The sequence below is a fragment of the Musa acuminata genome, chromosome BXJ3-4 (assembly GCF_036884655.1).
Source record: "Musa acuminata AAA Group cultivar baxijiao chromosome BXJ3-4, Cavendish_Baxijiao_AAA, whole genome shotgun sequence".
Classification (NCBI taxonomy): Eukaryota; Viridiplantae; Streptophyta; class Magnoliopsida; order Zingiberales; family Musaceae; genus Musa; species Musa acuminata.
Window position 1 is genome coordinate 43,858,300 of NC_088352.1, and position 19,821 is coordinate 43,878,120.

The 19,821-nt window shown below is 44.4% G+C and overlaps 4 protein-coding genes across 4 annotated transcripts; 1 reads left to right on the forward strand and 3 right to left on the reverse strand.

Annotated features, from left to right (window-relative positions):
- Positions 1 to 2,574: 2,574 nt before the first annotated feature.
- Positions 2,575 to 4,656, reverse strand: LOC135635365 (1-aminocyclopropane-1-carboxylate synthase-like). Its single transcript, XM_065146396.1, has 4 exons — positions 4,454 to 4,656; positions 4,245 to 4,376; positions 3,947 to 4,107; positions 2,575 to 3,689 (listed from the first exon to the last, which is right to left on the reverse strand). Exons 1-4 carry the CDS (start codon positions 4,613 to 4,615, stop codon positions 2,699 to 2,701), a joined length of 1,446 nt encoding a protein of 481 aa, XP_065002468.1. The 5' UTR covers positions 4,616 to 4,656; the 3' UTR covers positions 2,575 to 2,698.
- Positions 4,657 to 7,060: 2,404 nt separating this feature from the next.
- Positions 7,061 to 14,393, reverse strand: LOC135636558 (G-patch domain-containing protein 1-like). The gene is made up of 11 exons (XM_065148329.1): positions 14,194 to 14,393; positions 13,640 to 13,724; positions 13,455 to 13,534; positions 13,332 to 13,356; positions 13,160 to 13,250; positions 13,009 to 13,075; positions 11,719 to 11,809; positions 10,511 to 10,695; positions 8,493 to 8,720; positions 8,307 to 8,423; positions 7,061 to 7,385 (listed from the first exon to the last, which is right to left on the reverse strand). The coding sequence occupies exons 1-11, from the start codon at positions 14,269 to 14,271 to the stop codon at positions 7,329 to 7,331; spliced, it is 1,104 nt and encodes a 367-aa protein (XP_065004401.1). The 5' UTR covers positions 14,272 to 14,393; the 3' UTR covers positions 7,061 to 7,328.
- A 620-nt stretch (positions 14,394 to 15,013) lies between these two features.
- LOC135636561 (BTB/POZ domain-containing protein At1g63850-like) lies at positions 15,014 to 17,266 on the forward strand. Its single transcript, XM_065148331.1, has 2 exons — positions 15,014 to 16,091; positions 16,172 to 17,266. The coding sequence occupies exons 1-2, from the start codon at positions 15,456 to 15,458 to the stop codon at positions 17,138 to 17,140; spliced, it is 1,605 nt and encodes a 534-aa protein (XP_065004403.1). The 5' UTR covers positions 15,014 to 15,455; the 3' UTR covers positions 17,141 to 17,266.
- A 150-nt stretch (positions 17,267 to 17,416) lies between these two features.
- LOC135636559 (scarecrow-like protein 8) lies at positions 17,417 to 19,455 on the reverse strand. The gene has a single exon (XM_065148330.1). It carries the CDS (start codon positions 19,251 to 19,253, stop codon positions 17,526 to 17,528), a length of 1,728 nt encoding a protein of 575 aa, XP_065004402.1. The 5' UTR covers positions 19,254 to 19,455; the 3' UTR covers positions 17,417 to 17,525.
- Positions 19,456 to 19,821: the final 366 nt, after the last annotated feature.

Below are 19,821 nucleotides of genomic sequence, written 5' to 3' on the forward strand. Positions count from 1 at the left end.
ACTACCTCATATGCATGGTCAGTTCCTTCTTGACTTCAGATTTACATTGAAATAAGATAGATGTTCGGAAAACATATTTGGTTTGTCAATTCTCTAGTGGGTTCTCATGTTGGACATCTATCAGCCTCCATCTCATCTTGTCCTGCATCCATGACATTTGTTGGAAGGCTAGGATTTTGATCATGCATATATCATGAAATATACTTCAAGCATCTTAAACAGGGTCAATTTTGCCTTGTTTCTTCATAAGTTCCTCTAGTTATTCTTGTCAATAGGTGCTTGACTGTGTGCCGCAACTCCGGTTTCGGCTGCGACAAATCAGATTTTGTCCATGTTTACTATGAAGTCAAAAGGCTGTGAAACACTACCTCATATGCATGGTCAGTTCCTTCTTGACTTCAGATTTACATTGAAATAAGATAGATGTTTGGAAAACATATTTGGTTTGTCAATTCTCTAGTGGGTTCTCATGTTGGACATCTATCAGCCTCCATCTCATCTTGTCCTGCATCCATGACATTTGTTGGAAGGCTAGGATTTTGATCATGCATATATCATGAAATATACTTCAAGCATCTTAAACAGGGTCAATTTTGCCTTGTTTCTTCATAAGTTCCTCTAGTTATTCTTGTCAATAGGTGCTTGACTGTGTGCCGCAACTCCGGTTTCGGCTGCGACAAATCAGATTTTGTCCATGTTTACTATGAAGTCAAAAGGCTGTGAAACACTACCTCATATGCATGGTCAGTTCCTTCTTGACTTCAGATTTACATTGAAATAAGATAGATGTTTGGAAAACATATTTGGTTTGTCAATTCTCTAGTGGGTTCTCATGTTGGACATCTATCAGCCTCCATCTCATCGTGTCCTGCATCCATGACATTTGTTGGAAGGCTAGGATTTTGATCATGCATATATCATGACCTATACTTCAAGCATCCTAAACAGGGTCAATTTTGTCTTGTTTCTACATAAGTTTCTCTAGTTATTCTCACCAATAGATGCTTGACTGTGTGCCACAACTCCCTTTTGGCTGGACAAATCTGATTTTGTCCATATTTACTAGAAATTCACTGAAATCAGATTCAGATTCTCTGCAATCAGGTTTTATATATTCATGAACAGCTTATTGCAATTTTATGTCCTATTTTTGCATGGCATAGGAGGATATTGTTTAAAATTTTACATTAGAGATTCACATAATCTAAAGTTGATGTTCTCATTATGTTTTGTTAGTGTGATTTCACATGCAATTTATAAGTTATGATGCGGCTTAATTTAACTTGAGATATGTATCCAGGTAAAAATACCACCTGCAGTATTGTGGTCACATTTATTAGTTATTACTGTGTAGATCATCTGGTATAGCATAGGATTGAATGGAGCTTTGATTTCGAAACACAAGCCTTTCGACATCCGTTTAAGCAAGTGTTGTTGGACTTGCGGTTATATTTTTACGATTTGCAGTTCTTGTTTTTTTATTGTCTTTCAAATGTTTGTTGAATATTATAATTTTGTGGAAGAAATAGGAGTTTACTTGTCTCTATTCTTTGATGTCCTTTGTGATTTGTGTGAGGTTACAATTATATGTCTTCTTCATGGATGGATATCACAAGATTATCTCGTAACTTAGGTAATTTCAGCTAGTTCATAACACTATATTCAGTTGAATCGTAAACTAACTTATTAAGGATTAACATGTATACTCAATTGGTCATGAGGCTCCATTTAATTAGATGATAATTACCTGGCTAGACTCATCTATCTAGTCAGATGATGTGTTGCAATGCAAGCATATACAATCAACATGGTATTTAAAAAAGAATAATCCGATAATAATATCTTAGTTTGGGAACCATAAGAGGAGGGGGGGCTTCTTTTTTACCTTTATATATTAAACCTTTTTTATATATTAAAAATTGGAAGGATTTTGTCAAACTTATATTCAAAAAGATTTTTATATATTAGATTTTGTCAAACTTATGCTCACAAGCAATTTACTGAAAGACAATTCAATCCATGTTCGACAAGCGATTTACTCAAAGACAATTCAATCCATGTTCGACAATCCAATCCACGAAGAATAGGTTTAGGTTTAATATTTAACAAACTGAATTATATCATATATAATTTTATGCTGACTATTGACGGCACGTGCCGAACGCAGAGGTTGTGTGTCTTTGTCACCCAGGAATTGAAATCTCACGTCAACCCCTTTCCATGCAAAGCACTCGTAATATTATTATTATATGAACCGTTTCTTCATTTCAAAACATCGACTGTCCGGCTCCCACCGAAGTCACCCGATAGCGTTGAATCCTTTTGGAGGCTCTCGCATTCAAGAAAGAACACAGGTTTCGAATGGAAGCAGTTTCTTTGCTAATTTGAGTTGAGATCTTATACGGTAACATTATAAGAAACTTGATAACAGTTAAGATCTCCTATGATAATAACATCAACAATGGTCGAAATCTTTAACTTTTTTGAAGAGATATCGTAAATCTGTTGATGATTCTGTTGAGAAAAATTCTCTCTTATTTTAACTTAATAAATACATTCTACTCCTTTGCATTTTTATTTCTATCAAAACTAAACATCAATATAACTTAACCTCGTGACATCCGGAGAACTTGAGAATGTCGAGGCCGATGCGCAGAGAAAGAAGAAGATGATCAGCACTTGTGTTTCGGTCAACAGGTCAGGTGGCGGCCTGAACGAGCGGAGAGCGAGGAGACATCAGACGCGGTGTCAGGACGGTCATCTCCTCGAACCTTCGTGGCAAGCTCAGGCGAAGCGATGTGTCCCACCTCTTCTTGGTCTTGGCGGCAGTAGCTGCGTCGTTCGCCCGGCGCACGAACGTCCTGATCCGCCGCAGGGCCGTCTCCATGGTCTCCTCGTCCATGTTGGCAAAGCACGCCCTGAACCACCCCGGCTCGGTGCAGTGGAACGAGGACCCCGGAGAGATGTTGAGCTTCACCTCGTTCACTATCACCCGCCACAGCTCGACCTCGCCCTCCGCCGTGGCGTCTTTCAGCAGAGGCTTCAAGCTCATCCAACAGAATAGCCCGGCGTTGCTCTGTAAGCAACGAATGCCGACGCCTTCGAGGCCGGCAGTAAACGCCCTGTGCCTGTGCATTAATCTCCTCCTGCTCTCCGCCAAGAGGTCGGTGGTGAAGTCGTCGTCTCCCAGCATGGAAGCAAGCAGGCGTTGAGTCTGCGTCGAGACCAGTCCGAAGCTGGACATCCTCCGAGCGCAGCTGACCACCGCGTCGTTGTACGAGTATATGATGCCGACACGGAATCCGGGGACGCCGAGGTCCTTCGACAGGCTGTAGACGATGTGGAATAGGTCTCCGTCGCAGGTCGACGGATCCTCTTGCAATATCTCCGCCACACTGACATATTCCGGCCCGTCGAAGACTGTGCCGGAGAAGATCTCGTCGCAGACTAGGTGGATCCTTTCCTCGTTCGCGAATCTTACTAGGGTTCTTAGCGTCTCCCTGTCCATGGTTGTGCCCAGAGGATTCGACGGGTTGGTTATTAGTATTCCTTTAACCCTGATCTTAGAGTCGCGCGCCTTCCGGTAGGCAGCAGCAAGCTCGGCTTCGGTGATCTTGAAGTTGTCGTGACTGTGGCAGCGAATAGGGAGGAGCTGAACTCCAGTTCTCCACCTGAAGTCTCGATCGAACCTGAGAAGAACCAAATGCCGTTCTTTAGTGTCGGATTGCATGACCACAATTACGTTGAATGGTGTGGTTTTGGTCAATGCTGTTCTTTAGTGTTGCGTTGAATGGTGTGGTTTTGGTCAATGTTCAGGTCGATAAAAGTTTGACTGTCGTTTGGGTCATGCACGACTGATTGGTCGGCTGGAACATTTGTTCGAACGGGGACGTTGACGACGCAATTACTTGAGAGATCAGAATGTTGACTCAACAGGCATACGTACGCTGGGTAGTATGGCGTCGGAATGAGGAAGGCGTCCCCGGGATTGGCCAGACAAAATGCGATCGTTTCTTGAGCTCCGGTGGCTCCACCGCTCATCACTATGCGCTCCGGGTCGAACCTGGCTCGTCCTCCTCTCGCTTTCTCCATGAACTTGGCAATGGCCTGTGCATTTCCATAGATGATCGCGTCATTACCTTTCGGCTATAGCAACGCATATCGATCCAACTGTGCCCTCATCGTTCATGGCACGCATGCGTAAGGGATCGAGGAGCTGCATTATGGCTGCAGACGGTGATTACCTTACGGAAGTCCGGCAGGCCATGGTAGTCCTGGAAGTTAGCGATGGCTTCGAACTCTGAAACGCCCTCCTTGGTGCATATAGAAGCCTGTGGATTCTTCCTGATCCAATCTCGCATCAAGTCCAAGCAGAGCTGAGGAAAGGCAGACCGAAACCCATTAGCAGCAGCAGCAGGAGAAAGTAATGGGCAGAGCCAGAAACAAGCATTACCTGGTTTTCTGCGAGTCCCATTTGGATGACACCATTGGGATTATGAATCGGGTGGAAAGGATCATTATCGTAGGCCTTCCAGCCATCGAAGTACGACGTGTTCTCACCGTGGCCATCGCCCGTAGCGACCCTGGAGAGGATCTCGTCACCGGGAATCCCCATGAACAACGTAATGGAAAGCCTCGAGAAAGAGAAGAAGGGTGAGCTCGTGCTTTGCTGGCATATCGAAGACGCATGCAATGGGGATGAGAGACTTTAAAGCCGGAATGGGAAGACTAATTCAACGTTCAAAAGATAAAAACAGGTGACTTCAAATTTATTTCCGGTCTGCGAGTATAAGTAAATCAAGCACGTGAGTGAGTTCGGCCGATGAAGCTTCGGTGAAAGCAGGGAGATGGGTGGAAATGTGAGGCTGCCGCAGACAGGCGTCGGCCATGACGCAGAAATGGTGACTGCATAGGTTTCATCTCGGGGGACCATCAAGTCCAGGGTTATTTAAGATGTCGACGACTGATGGCAGATGGAGAGGCAATTCAAATTTTGGCTCTGTAATGTTCACTGGCTTCGGCAAAGGCCGTCTCATCGTCTTCTTCCTCGTTCCCTTGTTTCTGACGTTTCCTCTGCTGCTTCTTTATATGTCTCAGTTAGCTATCGGACTATGAGAGCAATAAATTCAACCGACAAGTTTGAATCAACGAGCAATGGTTCATCGCGTTAAGGGAGCGCGAGGCCTTGCTCATACAATTTGATCCCAATTGAGAATGGCTCGACCTACGGATAGGATCGATCAGCGATTTGGACCGCTCCGCTCTCTTGGCGTTGACTCATTGACAGCAGTCTTATGTTGACGATGCAGATCTAAGGCGTGTTTACAAGAGAAAATGATGCGTCCCCATAGACGGCTGAGGAGGCATGCGAGTTTGGTTTATTGTACGTACGCCAAATGGCTTTACGAATGATGACGTCAATTCCAGTGGTTCCATGGCTAAATTACGAGGAAAAATGAGCTGTAGATAAAGTTAATGTTGTTCATAGCTTGCTTAGATAAGATATCTATTTCGTTCGTATGACAAAACTTAAATCGACTTACATATGAGAAGCGATGTTAGAAGCCTATGAATATTAAGTCGACTTACATATATATATACACTATTACGTAGAGTACCAATACACTATTACGGAAACAACTGTCGTTTCCATTACTCGAGCGGTACACTAGCGAGATGGGAAGTCAGTAGCGTGGTTGCTGACCAAACTCTGAGGCGACCATGAAAGTTGATACTTTTCTCGACGGTAAAAGTGGAGAAGATGACATTACATCAGTCGTATCAAAATTAGGCACTTCCATGACCACAAGGATAAGGGAATCGCTTTCTCTACCTCGACGTGGTCAACTATCGTAGGGTTTAAAAGTAGAAATGAGTGGTTTAGGGATGAAGTTGAGATCAAACACCTGCAGATATGTCATTCCTACTGAAGCCACACACACACACACGTGTGTGGGTTGAACGAATAAGGAAGTCACGGCTAAAGAAGCTGAACAGTGCGTGTTTTCAGAGGCGTGCTTTGTCAGCTATGTGGAAGAAACAAGTTTCACATTTGTGGAACTCTGAACTGTGGGTTGAAAGAGGAGGATTGTCTTGGCTAATAAGCATGTCTGCAACAATGCTTGATTCAACAGGGCTACTCGTGGTGCTGATGCCTGAACTGGACCACTTGGAATAGTTTCTTCCTTCAAATCCAGTACTGGGAATTTAGATAAAAGTTCGCGTTTCTTTTCAAACTTTGGGAAGAGTTTGTCATTCAATCGAAGTCTTCCTAAGTTTTTCCATATTCCCACTTTGAACAGATGATAAATAGTTGCACATACATATATATCCTTCAAGAATATAATTTTTGTTTCTGTATTGAGTTAGTATCAAATTATCATATATGATGTAATAGAAGCATAAAAATAGGATTTTTATTATCAAGAAATAAATACAAATATATATGCAATTTTAGCATATATATGTACTCCTTTGACCTTTTTTTCATGTTCTGAAAGTAAGGGATGTTACCTGCAGCTATCAATCCAAATCAAGAATAACAAAAAAAGTTGAATCTAAACAATACTGAACCACACAAAAAGATCGACGAGCTCGTGATATTGAAAATGATGCTAATTCTAGAGAATAGATTCCAAGAGCACCAAGGAGCTAACCAAGTGGACAAAGTTTTTCGACGGAGAAACTTAAGGATGTTATTTATTTTATTTCTTACTGATTTATTTCCATTGTTTACATTTCTAGTTCCATCTATTTAAACTGATAAATATATATGTATATATATATATATATATATACACATATCCTTTTTTTTATTTATCCCTCTAAATAACATAATAACATTAGAACTCTAAATCAACACTAATACCCCCTTTATGAACATCAAAAAGGGAGAAGACAACCAATTGACGAAACCAATAGAGTATTTTCAGACACTTAAATTTCCTAAAGTCAATCATGTATATGCAAATATTAAAAGTTGATGCTACTCACCAGAAACATGTATAACAAAAGCTTCTATTCATCTATGAATTTAGCACTATGTTAAACGAATAGCACGCAGCAAAATGTCATCCACTATCTTACTACTCAAACCTCAAGACTTGTATCAAGAACAGGTGATTTTGTGCTTTGACAAGGTAAATCAATGAACACTCCGGGTAAATAACCATATTATGTCTAAAGCATCTAAATGAATCGCAAAATTTTTCTCCTCGGAGACTTTAAATTGTAAAAAAACAAATACCGGAAAAAAGGCATATAATTCTTTGCATGCTCTCCAAATGAATTCAAATAACCATCATTTTGATTAATTACCAATATTTATGTCACGCGGACAGAGAGACTGTCTTTCCCTCCACAATGAACGTCTTGCTGCCTTCTAACTGCATCCAAAGGAAAATAACATTGATAGTGTCCCAAAATGTGCAATGAATTCCTTCAGGGAAAAACATGGTTTATAATAAATACAAATTTCATGAACTTTCAGTCCCTCATGCAAAATTTAGATTGAAAAGCAAAATAAGACAACGGGATGTACAAAATCGAAGAACAAATATGTCCCCAATCATCATGGGCGTGTATATCCGTTCAGTCATTTGGAGTCATAATAGTGGTTAGACCAGCTAACTTAACAGACAAGGTTATTCATGCAGGTGCAGGACATGCATCCAATGTGCATTTCTCTAGACAATCACTAGTCATTCAGCCAAACTGGCTTGTGGCCAGCAGAAATTAAGTGGAAAAGCAATCTAAAGTGGATCCTAAAGCCATCCCATGTGACACAAAGCATTGTGTTGTGCCACTAAAATGTAAGTTAATCCCATCACAAAAAAAAAACTCAAAAACTCTTATCATACTGTCAGCTTCAAATGGAATATGGAGCAAGTCAATTGACTCAGCATGACAGATGTTGTATTCAACCACAAATACCGAAGAAAAAAATACCGAGGGATGATGCATAAACTAATATGAAACTACCTATTTGAGGACAATATCTCATAATGCAGCATAATAAATCGAATCAGTATTAGCATTTCTATCTTCAATTCATTTTTCTGTCAAATGTAGGCAACTCCTATTTAGTGACACTCTGAACCAATACATACATGTTATTATAGAGCAAAGCGTATATCTCAGAGTGAGCTTGAGTCCAGAACACTTCATTTTGACTTTGCCACCATCAGACAAGATACCTTGTCCAACAGTATCATCTAACCTACTAGCGAAACCACTAGCAACAATTATGAAAAATACTTCTGCTAGTTTTAAATCATCAAAAACAAAAAGCTTCAGAAAACAAGTACCTTTTTCTTCAAGTATGACAAAGCATCACGCTTTGAGGAAAAGTTGGAAAGGAGAGAAGTAGAATGTGCCTCGATACATGTTTTAAGCTGCTTCAACTTCATTGATTGAGAAGGTGCCTAAAATTGTAAGTCATGTTAGCAACATAAACATGCATAGGATGAAATATAAACTTTTTGGGTTTTAACCTGATGAAGAAGCTCTCTACACAATTTCTTCAGCTTAATCTTGGGCTGCACATTGTGTCCAGATTCTACATCCTCATTTCGCTTCCGTTTTGTTGAACCACTAGAATCATCAGAATGTTCACCATCATTGTCACTGAAAGATGTTTTCTTCCCCTTCCAGTGACAACCAGCAATCTTCTTTGGCTGATTCTTGATGCCAAGCCCCTGTTTTCCTGTTGTCGCTTTCTCCTGCAATATATGGAACAAGGGAGTAAACCCATCACCAGCTATTCATGAGACATCATAACTAGTGAACGATCCCCAGCCGGATCACTAGCAGATAACATGGATAACTCCAAACAGAATGTTTGCCAGATGTAACAAATATGCCTGATGGTATATACACCCAATAAAGACCAGCTACAAATGCAAGGGGATGGTGACACAACCACATCTTATGGGATGTAGTTCATGTTATCAACCCACGTCCGAATCCAGAGCCATGTTTCTTGATGTTTAGACTAGTGGTCGAGAAAAGGGTGTATGCGCCCATGTATGTGGATCCAACTAGATAACCTCCTCAAATGAGGCCCTCAATTTGCATATTACTGCATAAGAATATACAGTCACAGGTGTGGTCTGCACCCTTAAGTTTTCATATTACATAAAATATAAGTCACAAGCATGGTATATGCATAAGCATGAAATGCGCAGCCATATATATAGTTTGTCTCTTCATCACTAATAATGCTTAGCATTGTAATCATTTTTACTACTCTAATACATGGTCAATAATATAACATTAAGCACTTGGAATGTTTAACTTTTACTTTCTTATAATTTATCACTTAAATAGCTTCACAAATAAAATTATAAATGTCATCTCATAACTTCTTTCTTTGCCCATGGTTTAGTGGCAGGAAGCACTCATAGAGTGTCATGGTACCAGGTTCTAACTTGTGATCCTGTTCCAACTCACAGAAAATAACCACATGGGGATCACACTTTCTAATAAAAGTTCCGATCACCATTCCCTAGTATCCAAATTGATAGACGACCATTACCAATCAGAGCAAAGAACAAACACCAAGACTCCTCAGGCCTTGGGCGACCCATGCAAATGCCACGTTTGTGCCCTTGTGCTGCTGCTGGCCCCCACATTCATTACAAGAGGGAAGCAGCAAGATCAAGAGCAAGGCTTTAGATATAATACTTTAATCCCATATGAATACAGGGTAGTTTGGATCCCATCCAATTAAACTTTTAACAATTGATCATAAATATCATATTCCAACCAGCAACTACCATAACAATAAAGGTAAATAAGAGAAGAGGAGGGAAGTAAAGAAGAGATAAAGAAAAAATTGTTTAAAAATCATAATAGTTGTATTGATGTAAATTTACTTTTCAAATTCATAATATCCTAAAAATAACCAAATATTTTGTTTGTATAATATAGACAAGTTATAGATCACTTGCATGCTAACCAGGTGCTTCATACCTGTATATATACACACACTTACACACCATTTCAGCTCTTGCTTCTAGTAACTAACAACCATAGCATGTGTTGAACCCTTCATTGTTTAACCTTAACCACATATTTCTCTAAATATGTTATGTAATTGCATATTATTTTGAAAATCAAAATATGAACTGTGTTTATGCCTACAGTAACTTGAAACCCACCACCAATTTTGAGAAAATAAGTTGAGGTTGAGATATTGAAAACCAGCAAATAATTATTAAAAAAATACAAGATAGCCATATTTACGCATCCTAAGAAAAAATGAATTATTGCATGAACCAGCTGTGATAATAAGTATTAGTCATACATTCTACTCAGCACCAAATCCAACTGAAGACTTTACCATTTTATCTAAGAGCTTAGGGTGCATCTTTTTTTATCTAAGAAACTTAACATCGTTAACGATAACATGGTATTTGAGGCAAAGAATTGAATAACAACATTTGCATCTTGTAGCAAGTATTTGTCCAAGAAATCAAAACACTAAATGGCAAAAGATGCCAGTGCGTACCTGAACAAGTTTGTACAAGTTTTCTTGATCTTCCTCCGCAAACGTGTTACGCTTATTTGAAGCCAAAGATCGAGAATCTTTCTGTAGGCATGATTTAGTAGCATGGGATTTTGTTCCAAGAAAACCTCCTGAAACGAATCCATGATTGTGACCCCACCACTGTGCATCTTCAGCTTTGAGGCTTACTACATGTAAATGCCAGAGAGAATTATATATTTCCAGTGCACAGTAGAAAAGCATATAAAAATAACATAGTTAACTACTAGTAAAAGCAGCAGAGAGGAGAAGAGTCAGATTATAGTTGAATGAACATTAAATTAAAGAAGAAAGATGAAAGTCCTAAATTAGTTGAACGATCAGTGAAGGTTGATTATGAGAATCACTAAACATTTAGTTGAGAAATCTCAGTAATTCATCAAATTGAAGCATGACCTTCCTGAACTAGCCTTGGCCAAATAATTGTTGCACTGTGTGCCAAAAAAGCTCATTAGTTAAAGAATCAATGACACATTAAAATTGTAGTACAACACAGCTGAAAAGGGGAGTCATACCAAATCCAATTGCACAAGCAACAATCATGGCATGTACACTTGATAAACACCAGCAAAAGCTTCCCATGCCAATTTTAGATCAAGAAACCAACTTAAGGCATCATCCATGTGATACTTCCTCCGAACTATAGTTAGTCAAAAACAAGATACACATGTTTTAATAATTTAAATGGAAAACCAACAACCTTCATAAGGAATTTCATCATTTGATGGACATAAAAGGTCTTCCTTACAAGAAACACAGAGAGAAAGTCAGCACTCAAATTAATTGATAGAACGTGAAACAGAAAGTGTCATGGTCTAATGAAAATCCATTATCAAATGATCAATTATATCCTATGCCTTAGGGAAAAAAACATATACCTATCAGGTATTGTGCATGGTTTTCATAATCAACACCGAGGCACCTACGTGAACAAAATAGCATGAAAGAGAAACTGCAGCTTATCTATAAAACGATTCCGGGTAATTTTAGATAGCACAAAATACAGCCTAACTAGATCCACAAGTAAAAAATACATACAGAACAATTGAATGGTAAAAATTTTCTAACACAATATCTGAAATTCTTGCAGACACCTACCGCATCAACTTATGAAACAAAAACAATGAAAAGAAAAAGAATCCCACAGAATAATATTTCATTATATGATATACCTTCTTGATGATTGTCCGAATCAACTATTGTAAATGTAGTTTCATCATCTATATCAGCATCAGCCTGACAGTTCTCTTCACCTTTACTTACCTGCAGATGACAAGTCAGCATTAGGAGAACCATTTACCTTTCAAATAAAAGAGATAAACAGAACTCCACTCCACAAAAATAAACTGCATGGATAAACACCATAAAATGTCATAGAGCAATTCTATATGACATCTCAAAACAAAGGGTAACACAAAATTACATCTAGGGTTTTGCATTTCAACCAATCACAAACTGGATCAGCCAAAATGGATCAGAATTAATCAGCTTTGATTGAAAACTCCCTTCCAGATCTTGTGCAAATCAAGATTGGAATGTTTATGTGATTCTGATTATTACAATGTGGAAATGATGCACTTGGCCTATTCTGGCAAAAGTTACGTTTAAAAGAGGACAACATATAGAACTGAAACTAACAAAAGAGAACTAAATTTTCTGAAATTCAATGTGAAATGTACAGAACCACAAAATATCAAACTGTCAAAATTTGAAACGTTCTAGAGATATCAAAATTGTAACTCACCTTCCTTGTTATTACCATTACATGAAGATGAATCATAAAACTGTAATAACTATAATTAACAAGCCATACCCAGATACTACAAGGACAAATAGTACCTTTCTCAACCAATGAGCCTTGTTGAGAGCAAGGTGGTGTGGTCATTGAACTATAAGATCAGATCATGGCATATAGCAGCTAGACAATTTATCTTATGTTCTGTACATTACCAACCTAATTTACAAGATCTAGCCCTCTGTCCTATCATGTGTTGCCTCAACATATATGTCACAGAGGACAAAAATATTGTTGCATCCCTTAAAGTAGTATTTACAAACAATAAGTTTAGAGGGCCTCCAACCAATCAGATAATATGTCATTCGTGTTGAGAAGCAAATTCTGGACTAAGCAAGTCAACTAATCAAGAAACAGTTATGATGATCAATTGCCAAAAAGAACCAATGAATAAGTAAAAGATGTCAACACAACAAAACCAACATCTACCTGCAAAGGCCAACAAATTTAGGTATTCTATAAGAAAAATCTAATTATTAATTAGTACAGATTACAGAAAGACCAAATGTCGAATTGTCGATTAGCATGCAGCCATGTACATCTCCCAGGATGATCACAACTTAGAATCAATAACCATAGTTATTATTTTGTTGTAAAGAATCATAATACTAAACACATCAAAGAATGACTGAATTTAAGACTTCTCATAAGAGGGCCAATCTCTTACAAGAATACCCTGAAGATCCTTTGTGGAGTATGCATTCACAATCTTTCCTCTCTCTCTTTTCTTGTACCTGTTCAGAACTCGAGAATCATAACCATAAATGGAAAACCATTCGTATCCTTTCTAAATATGACACTGAAAGAACATAGTCAACCTTCCTTGAGGCCGAGTGGCCTTCATAACTGGATCATCTTTTGATGTACCATTTCCAGATTCAACGTGAACATCGTCTGTCTCCACTGTTTCTGTAAAACACAAATGCCATAAATCAACAAGCTTGCAACATGCAGAAATAGCAAATTTTCAACAATATAATATCAAGATACCTTTTTCATCAGGAACAGCTACTTGCTGCGATCAAACAACAGAATAAGAAGCAATGAAGATCAGAAACATTCAGCAAGAATAAAAAAAGACTAATAAATTTTTCATCCGAGCATAGGCATTACCACTTTTAATTTTTTCAGGATATTGTCAAATTGCGAGGTGTCAAACACCCAATTATTAGAAGCCTTATCCAAACCAATGCCTGTTTACAAAATAAAAAATATATGCAAAATATTACTTCATCATTTTATCCACACACCAGTAGTAAATTTGATATTGGCTTCCAACTAGGAAATCAGACAATAACCTGCTGTATCCTGCTTGTTTTTTACTCTAATATGTCCCTTAATGCCCTGCTTGTCTTTGCCAAGGCCTTCACCTTCTTCCCAGCCCTAACAGAAGTTAAGAAAAAAGCACAAATTGAACGCATGAGTATATGACAAGTGAAGAGACACTGCATGTGTTTGATTAGAAACATCCAAGACAATGATTCAGCAACAACCAGTAGAAGTGAAGATTCTGAAAAATATAATAAAAATCTTATAATATCAAACAATACTCGGCTCTTTCATACACATTTACATAAACTTTTAATAGTATTATAACTAATAGGCTGAACCTTAATATACCCACTATTTTTTTCTCAATTTGTTTCTTTCGTTAATAATTCCTACTGCCAACATCTTGTGAGATGAAAGATGCATATAAACTGTCAAAATCAACTCTTCTTCATATTATTTAAAGAACAAATCGCCAACACCAAGACATTCAATCAAGATCAAGCGTCGATATCGACATAACCGAGATCATCACCGAAGAAAGGAAACATCCGGACGAACTCAAGGGATAGAGATGCAATACCATTTGCTTCATGAGGCGGAAGGCGGCGGACTGCCGGGTGACTCCAGAGTAGCAGGCGGGAGTTTCCGGCGTCGCCATGTCTTCCAGCCTTCGTCCCGCGCCGCTCCCGCCGCCCGCTGCACCGCCGCCGAGGCCCCAACCACGCTCCTCCCGTGAACTCGGAGTTTGAAGCCGAAGTTGAACCCTAGGAAGAAGTAGGTATGCATTTTCTATTAAGGACGAAGTGTTCTTTCGTATTCTACGAAGCGAACAATTGACCAAAAATCGTCCGTTCATTTCACTTTTTCCTTTTAATCTCGACCGTAGATTTATTCAAGATATAAAATACCAAAAATTTATTTATACGCATCAAACGGACGATTTAGATGAAGAAAGGAGGTGAGATGAACGGTTGTGATTCCCACGATCCAAACCAAACTTTCGGCTGTGTTTGATCGATGTGATTTTAAATCTTGGTTCAGATGCAACCTAAATGACAACTAGATTCAGCCAAATGTGGTCGAGTTCGACCAATTCCGACGAGGTCGAGTTGTATCTCTCCTTGATAAGTATACTGTGAAACTTGATCCCGCAGTCAAACTCTGTTCCTCCATCTTCTTCGGCACGCTGTTATAATCATTGGACAGTGAAAGCTGCGTGCTGCAGTTTCAGAGACACGAGCCCATTGCCCTGCTGACGACCTTTGACTCCACTCTCTCCTGACAAAGGCCAAGGTTGCTTCGGAACATGACAATGATTTACCACGCGCTCCCTCTCCTCCCCCGCTTCCGCATGACCCAACTATAATGCAGCTCTGCTCATTGTGCCGCGGCCTGCCGCGCTCTATCTTCCGCTTCTTGCATTCTTTGGTCTCTGCCTGCGTAGCATAATGAGTACAAGGTAAGGTATGGGCGAGTTACTGGATTGATTGATGCACATGAACATTCTCGTGAACGGAGACGACGACGACGACGACGGTCCCGTTTCTTTCGCTCTCATGGAAAGACGACAACCGCGGCGAGAGGCGAGGATGAGTAAAAGGATACCCCCTCTTGATGGCCGCTTACTCCCACCAGCCCAAAACCCACACCAAGCAGCAGGAGTAACAACAACGGCAGCAGTTGTGACACCGGATCGAGCACCAAGGCAAGCCCGTGACCGCCACGCACGGCGTCCCCTCCGACGGCTCCTGGTGCTGCGCCATTACGTCCTTCTCAGCCGCCGCCCCGCCGCGCCCACTCTGTGGCCCACAGGACTGGGCCGAGGACGTGGTCGCCGCGGCTATGGACGCCTTCCCCGCCGCTGCCCCGGCCGCGTTCTCCTCCCCCTATGCACTCTGTTCCTCCAGCTACAGCAAGTTCAACTTCGCCCTCGGTGCCGGGCTCCTCAAACCCATGTCTCCCCCGCCGCTGGCCCCGCTTGACAAAAGCCGCTCCAGCCCCACCCTGTTCGACGAGATGACCAACGAGCAGGGCTTCTACCCCCGCTCCCCCGAACACGTCGTTCCCCCTCCGATGCAGCAGTTGGGTCGCGCCGTTGCCGACCCCGAGGCCACCTCCCCCCAGGACCGCCAGCTCCTTCTTCAGGATCGTGTGGCCGAGATCATCGGCAACTGCAGCCCCGGGAACCAGCTGAATGACCCTGAGTCTGGTGATGTCCACCTCACACTCAGCTCCATGGATGGCCTCACCGTTTACCTCAATGTCCATCGTCACATCCTCGTCGGCCACAGCCGCTTCTTCGCTGCCAAGCTCCGCGACCGCTGGTCCAAGCAGCAGCGCTCCCTACCCTATATCGTCGAGATCTCCGACTGCGATGACGTGGACATCTACGTGGAGACCCTCTGCCTCATGTACTGTAAGGACCTTCGCCGTCGCCTCATGCGGGAGGACGTCTCCAAGGTCCTTGGCATTCTGAAGGTGCCGCCTTTAGAATTTCTCTTTGCACTTTTTTCTGCTACAACTGCGTCCCCTGTCACCATTTCTGCACTGTTCGGTAGGTTTCGGCTGCGATCGCATTCGATGCGGGGGTTTTATCATGCCTCGAGTACTTAGAAGCCTCCCCCTGGGCGGAGGACGAGGAGGAGAAGGTGGCCTCGCTTCTGTCTCAGCTCCACTTAGAGAGCCTGGGCGCAGTGGAGGTTCTTAAGAGGGTCTCCATCGAAGTGGCCCCGTCCGCCGCCGACGAGGCCAACAGTGGCTGTGACAGCCAGGAGGTCCTCCACCGTCTGCTCCAGGTGGTGCTGGAAGGACAGGACGAGAAGGCGAGACGGGAGATGAAGGGCCTCGTCTCCAAGTTGATCCGCGAGAACAGCACCACCACCAATGGAGGCGGGCCAGGCAACGGCGTAGGTTCGAGCGAAGGACAAGGTGGGGACCTCATCGAGAAGTCTCTCTACACCGCATCCGACAGATGCCTCCGCTCTCTCCGCCACCATTTCGCCCGCGCCGCCGCCTCCGACCTCACGGACGCCGCCCAGATCGCGCGGCAGGCCGACAACCTCCACTGGATCCTCGACATCCTCATCGACCGGCAGTCTGCCGACGACTTCCTGCTGACATGGGCCTGCCAGACGGAGCTGTCGGAGTTGCACCCTCGGGTGCCAGCGATCCATCGGTACGAGGTGAGCCGTGTGACAGCCCGGCTGTTCATCGGAGTTGGCAAGGGCCAGATCCTGGTGCCAAAGGAGGCGCGATGCCTGCTGTTGCGGACCTGGATGGAGTCCTTCTACGAGGACTTCGGGTGGATCCGGCAGCGCTGCAACGGCCTCGACCGCCACCTGATCGAGGAAGGCCTCGCCAACACCGTCCTCACGCTGCCACTGGCGACTCAGCAGGAGGTCCTGCTTGGCTGGTTCCACCGGTTCTTGAACGCCGGCGACGACTGCCCCAACATCCAGAAGGGGTTCGAGATGTGGTGGCGGAGGGCCTTCTGGCGGAGGAACGGGAAGCTCCAGACCACAGGGTGATGGCAGTTTCACCTGTTCACGTTAAGCGCTTACGTTCGAATGGCCTCGTGATGACCAGACAGATATTTGTCACATGGATTTGTCGTGCCAAATTAGATTTCCACTCGTAGACCAAAGAGTAATCCAGCGGCAGTGTTCGCATCTCCGCGTTATTTCATGTTTCGCATCGATAACAACAAAGATACAAGTTCTTAATGAACCAAATCATTCTTAGGCCATTTTTAAGCACTAATATAACCATACTTTTACAGCATAAGAGTCATCAACGCTGTCAAATGAGTGAATGGGGATCATAATTATCACCAAAATAACAGGAGAAATATCGTTGGTAATATCTCCGTAACGATCATAATAATTTATATCATTAGTGTTTGATAGATTCCGCTTAACGCCATGCGGATGCGACGGTGAGCACTCGGCCCATCCAACCCAGCCCGAGGGCGAGTCCGCCGGCCTCCTCCTTGACGGTGAAACCCGGGTCGGAGCACGTGGACGCGACGCGGGCTTTCACGAGTTCGACGACGGCCGGCCCCAGCGGTACTGGCTGGAACCCGGCCATGCTCATCCGCGCTCGCCACTTACCGAACACCTCGCACCGCTCCACCCGCTCCGCCCCCTCCCTCGCCACCGCGTTCACCGCCCGCCGCGCCAGACCGGCCTCCGCCCACCCCCGATCCGGGCTCCCCCGCGCCGCCGCCTCCAACGACTCCAGCAGCGCCCCGTAGTGCCCGCACGCCTCCGCGAGCCGGGCAGGGAACGCCGCCGTGTTGGTGTTGATTTCCTGCTCTGCGAGCGCCACCAGGCGAGGCCGGAGGGCGCGCACGCGCCGGAGGAGCTCGTCGCGGGGGTTGTCCGGGGAGACGCTCTCGTCGGGCACCCGCGAGAGGACGAACGGGAGGTTGACGATCAGGGCCTCCTCCCCGGGCTCGCACCCGAGCGACGCTGCGTCCAGCTCTGCTGCCCGGACGGAGACGACTCTGAACCGGAGCCTTACGCCTGCCCGCTCCGCAAGATTTTTTATCCGGTCCCCGACCGCCCTCGTATCGCCAATGTTAATGTTGGTGAACGGGGAGGACGGGTCAGCGACGGCGGTGATCCTGACGGCAGGAGGGCAGCGGCGCTTGGCGAGGGCGAGGAGGAGAGCGTCGTATTGCCCGCCCTGCCCGACTTCAAAGTCGACGATGTGAATCTTGGACTCCTCCTTCGTGGCCTCCAAGATCGCGGAACTGGCGGCAACGAATCCGAGCTTGAAGCAGGGCGACAGATCGTAGAGCATCTGGGTGGCCATGAAGTGCTCCGGGCTGCGAAGGTCCGTGATCGGGTGGGAGCTTCCCACCTGCGGATGATTGAGGCGAGAGAGAAGCGCCGCAATCATCACCGCCATGAGGCGATGCTCGGGGTCACCGCGAGGGTCAGCCGCACGCTTGAGCACAGCGAGATTCGCCCTCACAGCCTCCAGATTCCCTTCGCCGAGTGCGGTAGCGGTGTCAAGAAGCATCTGTCTCGACGGAGGAGGGGAGGGCAAGGAGGAGGGAGGGGAGCAGGAGGCGAAAGAGACCGTGGAGGAAGACGAGTCGGTCGGCGACGGCGAGAGGCGGCTTACCGCCGTCGGGAGCAGCGGCGGCGGCGGCGAGATGAGCCGCTGGATCGCCTCGCCCCACTCGGCGTGGGTGACGGCGGAGCCCGAAGGCGCGCTGGCCTCGGCCTCCTCCTCGTCGTCCAGCAGGAGCCGCCGCTCCAGCTCCCGGAGCTGGTCCCGCATCGAGCCGGAAGACCTACTCTCTGGAGCCGGCAAGTTCACCGTCGCGGTCGCCGACACGGGGGGCGGCAACCCGGTTCTCGCCGTGAACCCAGGCTCGGAACAATCGACGGACGACAGGGATGAGCCCATGCGTTCGGGCGCGGCAGCGGCGGACGAGTTGCAGCTAAGGCCACCGACAACGGGGTCGAACATGGAGACGGAAGGCACGGCCTGAGTTCTTTGCCTCCCCGACCGCAGCAAAATCGCGTGCTGCATCTGCTGCCTCTCCATGTCCAAGAGCGTGCGCTTCAAGAGGTTTCCTTCTCCGTTGCCCCCCAAGCCGAGCTCACGCCCGGGGAACCCAGACGCCATGAAGAGGAAGAAAGAACTAGGGACGAAGGAAGAATCGGAAAGGGAAGAAACCTAACAGGGAGCGCGAAGACACCTCCTCATGTCGACGAGCGATCACTGTCTCTTCTTCTCCTCTGTTCTCTGTCAGATCAATGGATCTCGAAGAAGTGGAATTCCAGGAGTCAGGCGGCCAACCCCTTCGCCTTAATAGAAAGACCGTCAAAGAATATTTGTTTCTTTGCTTTTTGCGACGATCACCCCAATAAAAATCGTAAGCTGTTCACACCGTTGAGCTGTGAGAACAGAGGAATATTATTGGCTGGGTCCCACGAGGCCCGACTTTGCTCCTCCAATCATAAGTAGGTAAACGATGAGACGCATGAAAATTTATCGCTTCCGTATGTGGGATTCGTTTATTTTCTAAGATTACATGTCAATTAACCGACCCGCCAAATGGTTGGTAGGATCGATGGGCCCAATTTAAAGTCTCTGTCGGCCCCGCTCCAGCTACCAACACCTAGGTGGGTGGGTCGCGAGCTGGTAGCGAAAGTGACGCTGAGTAATACGAGCTGCGGGGTTGCGTGAACGA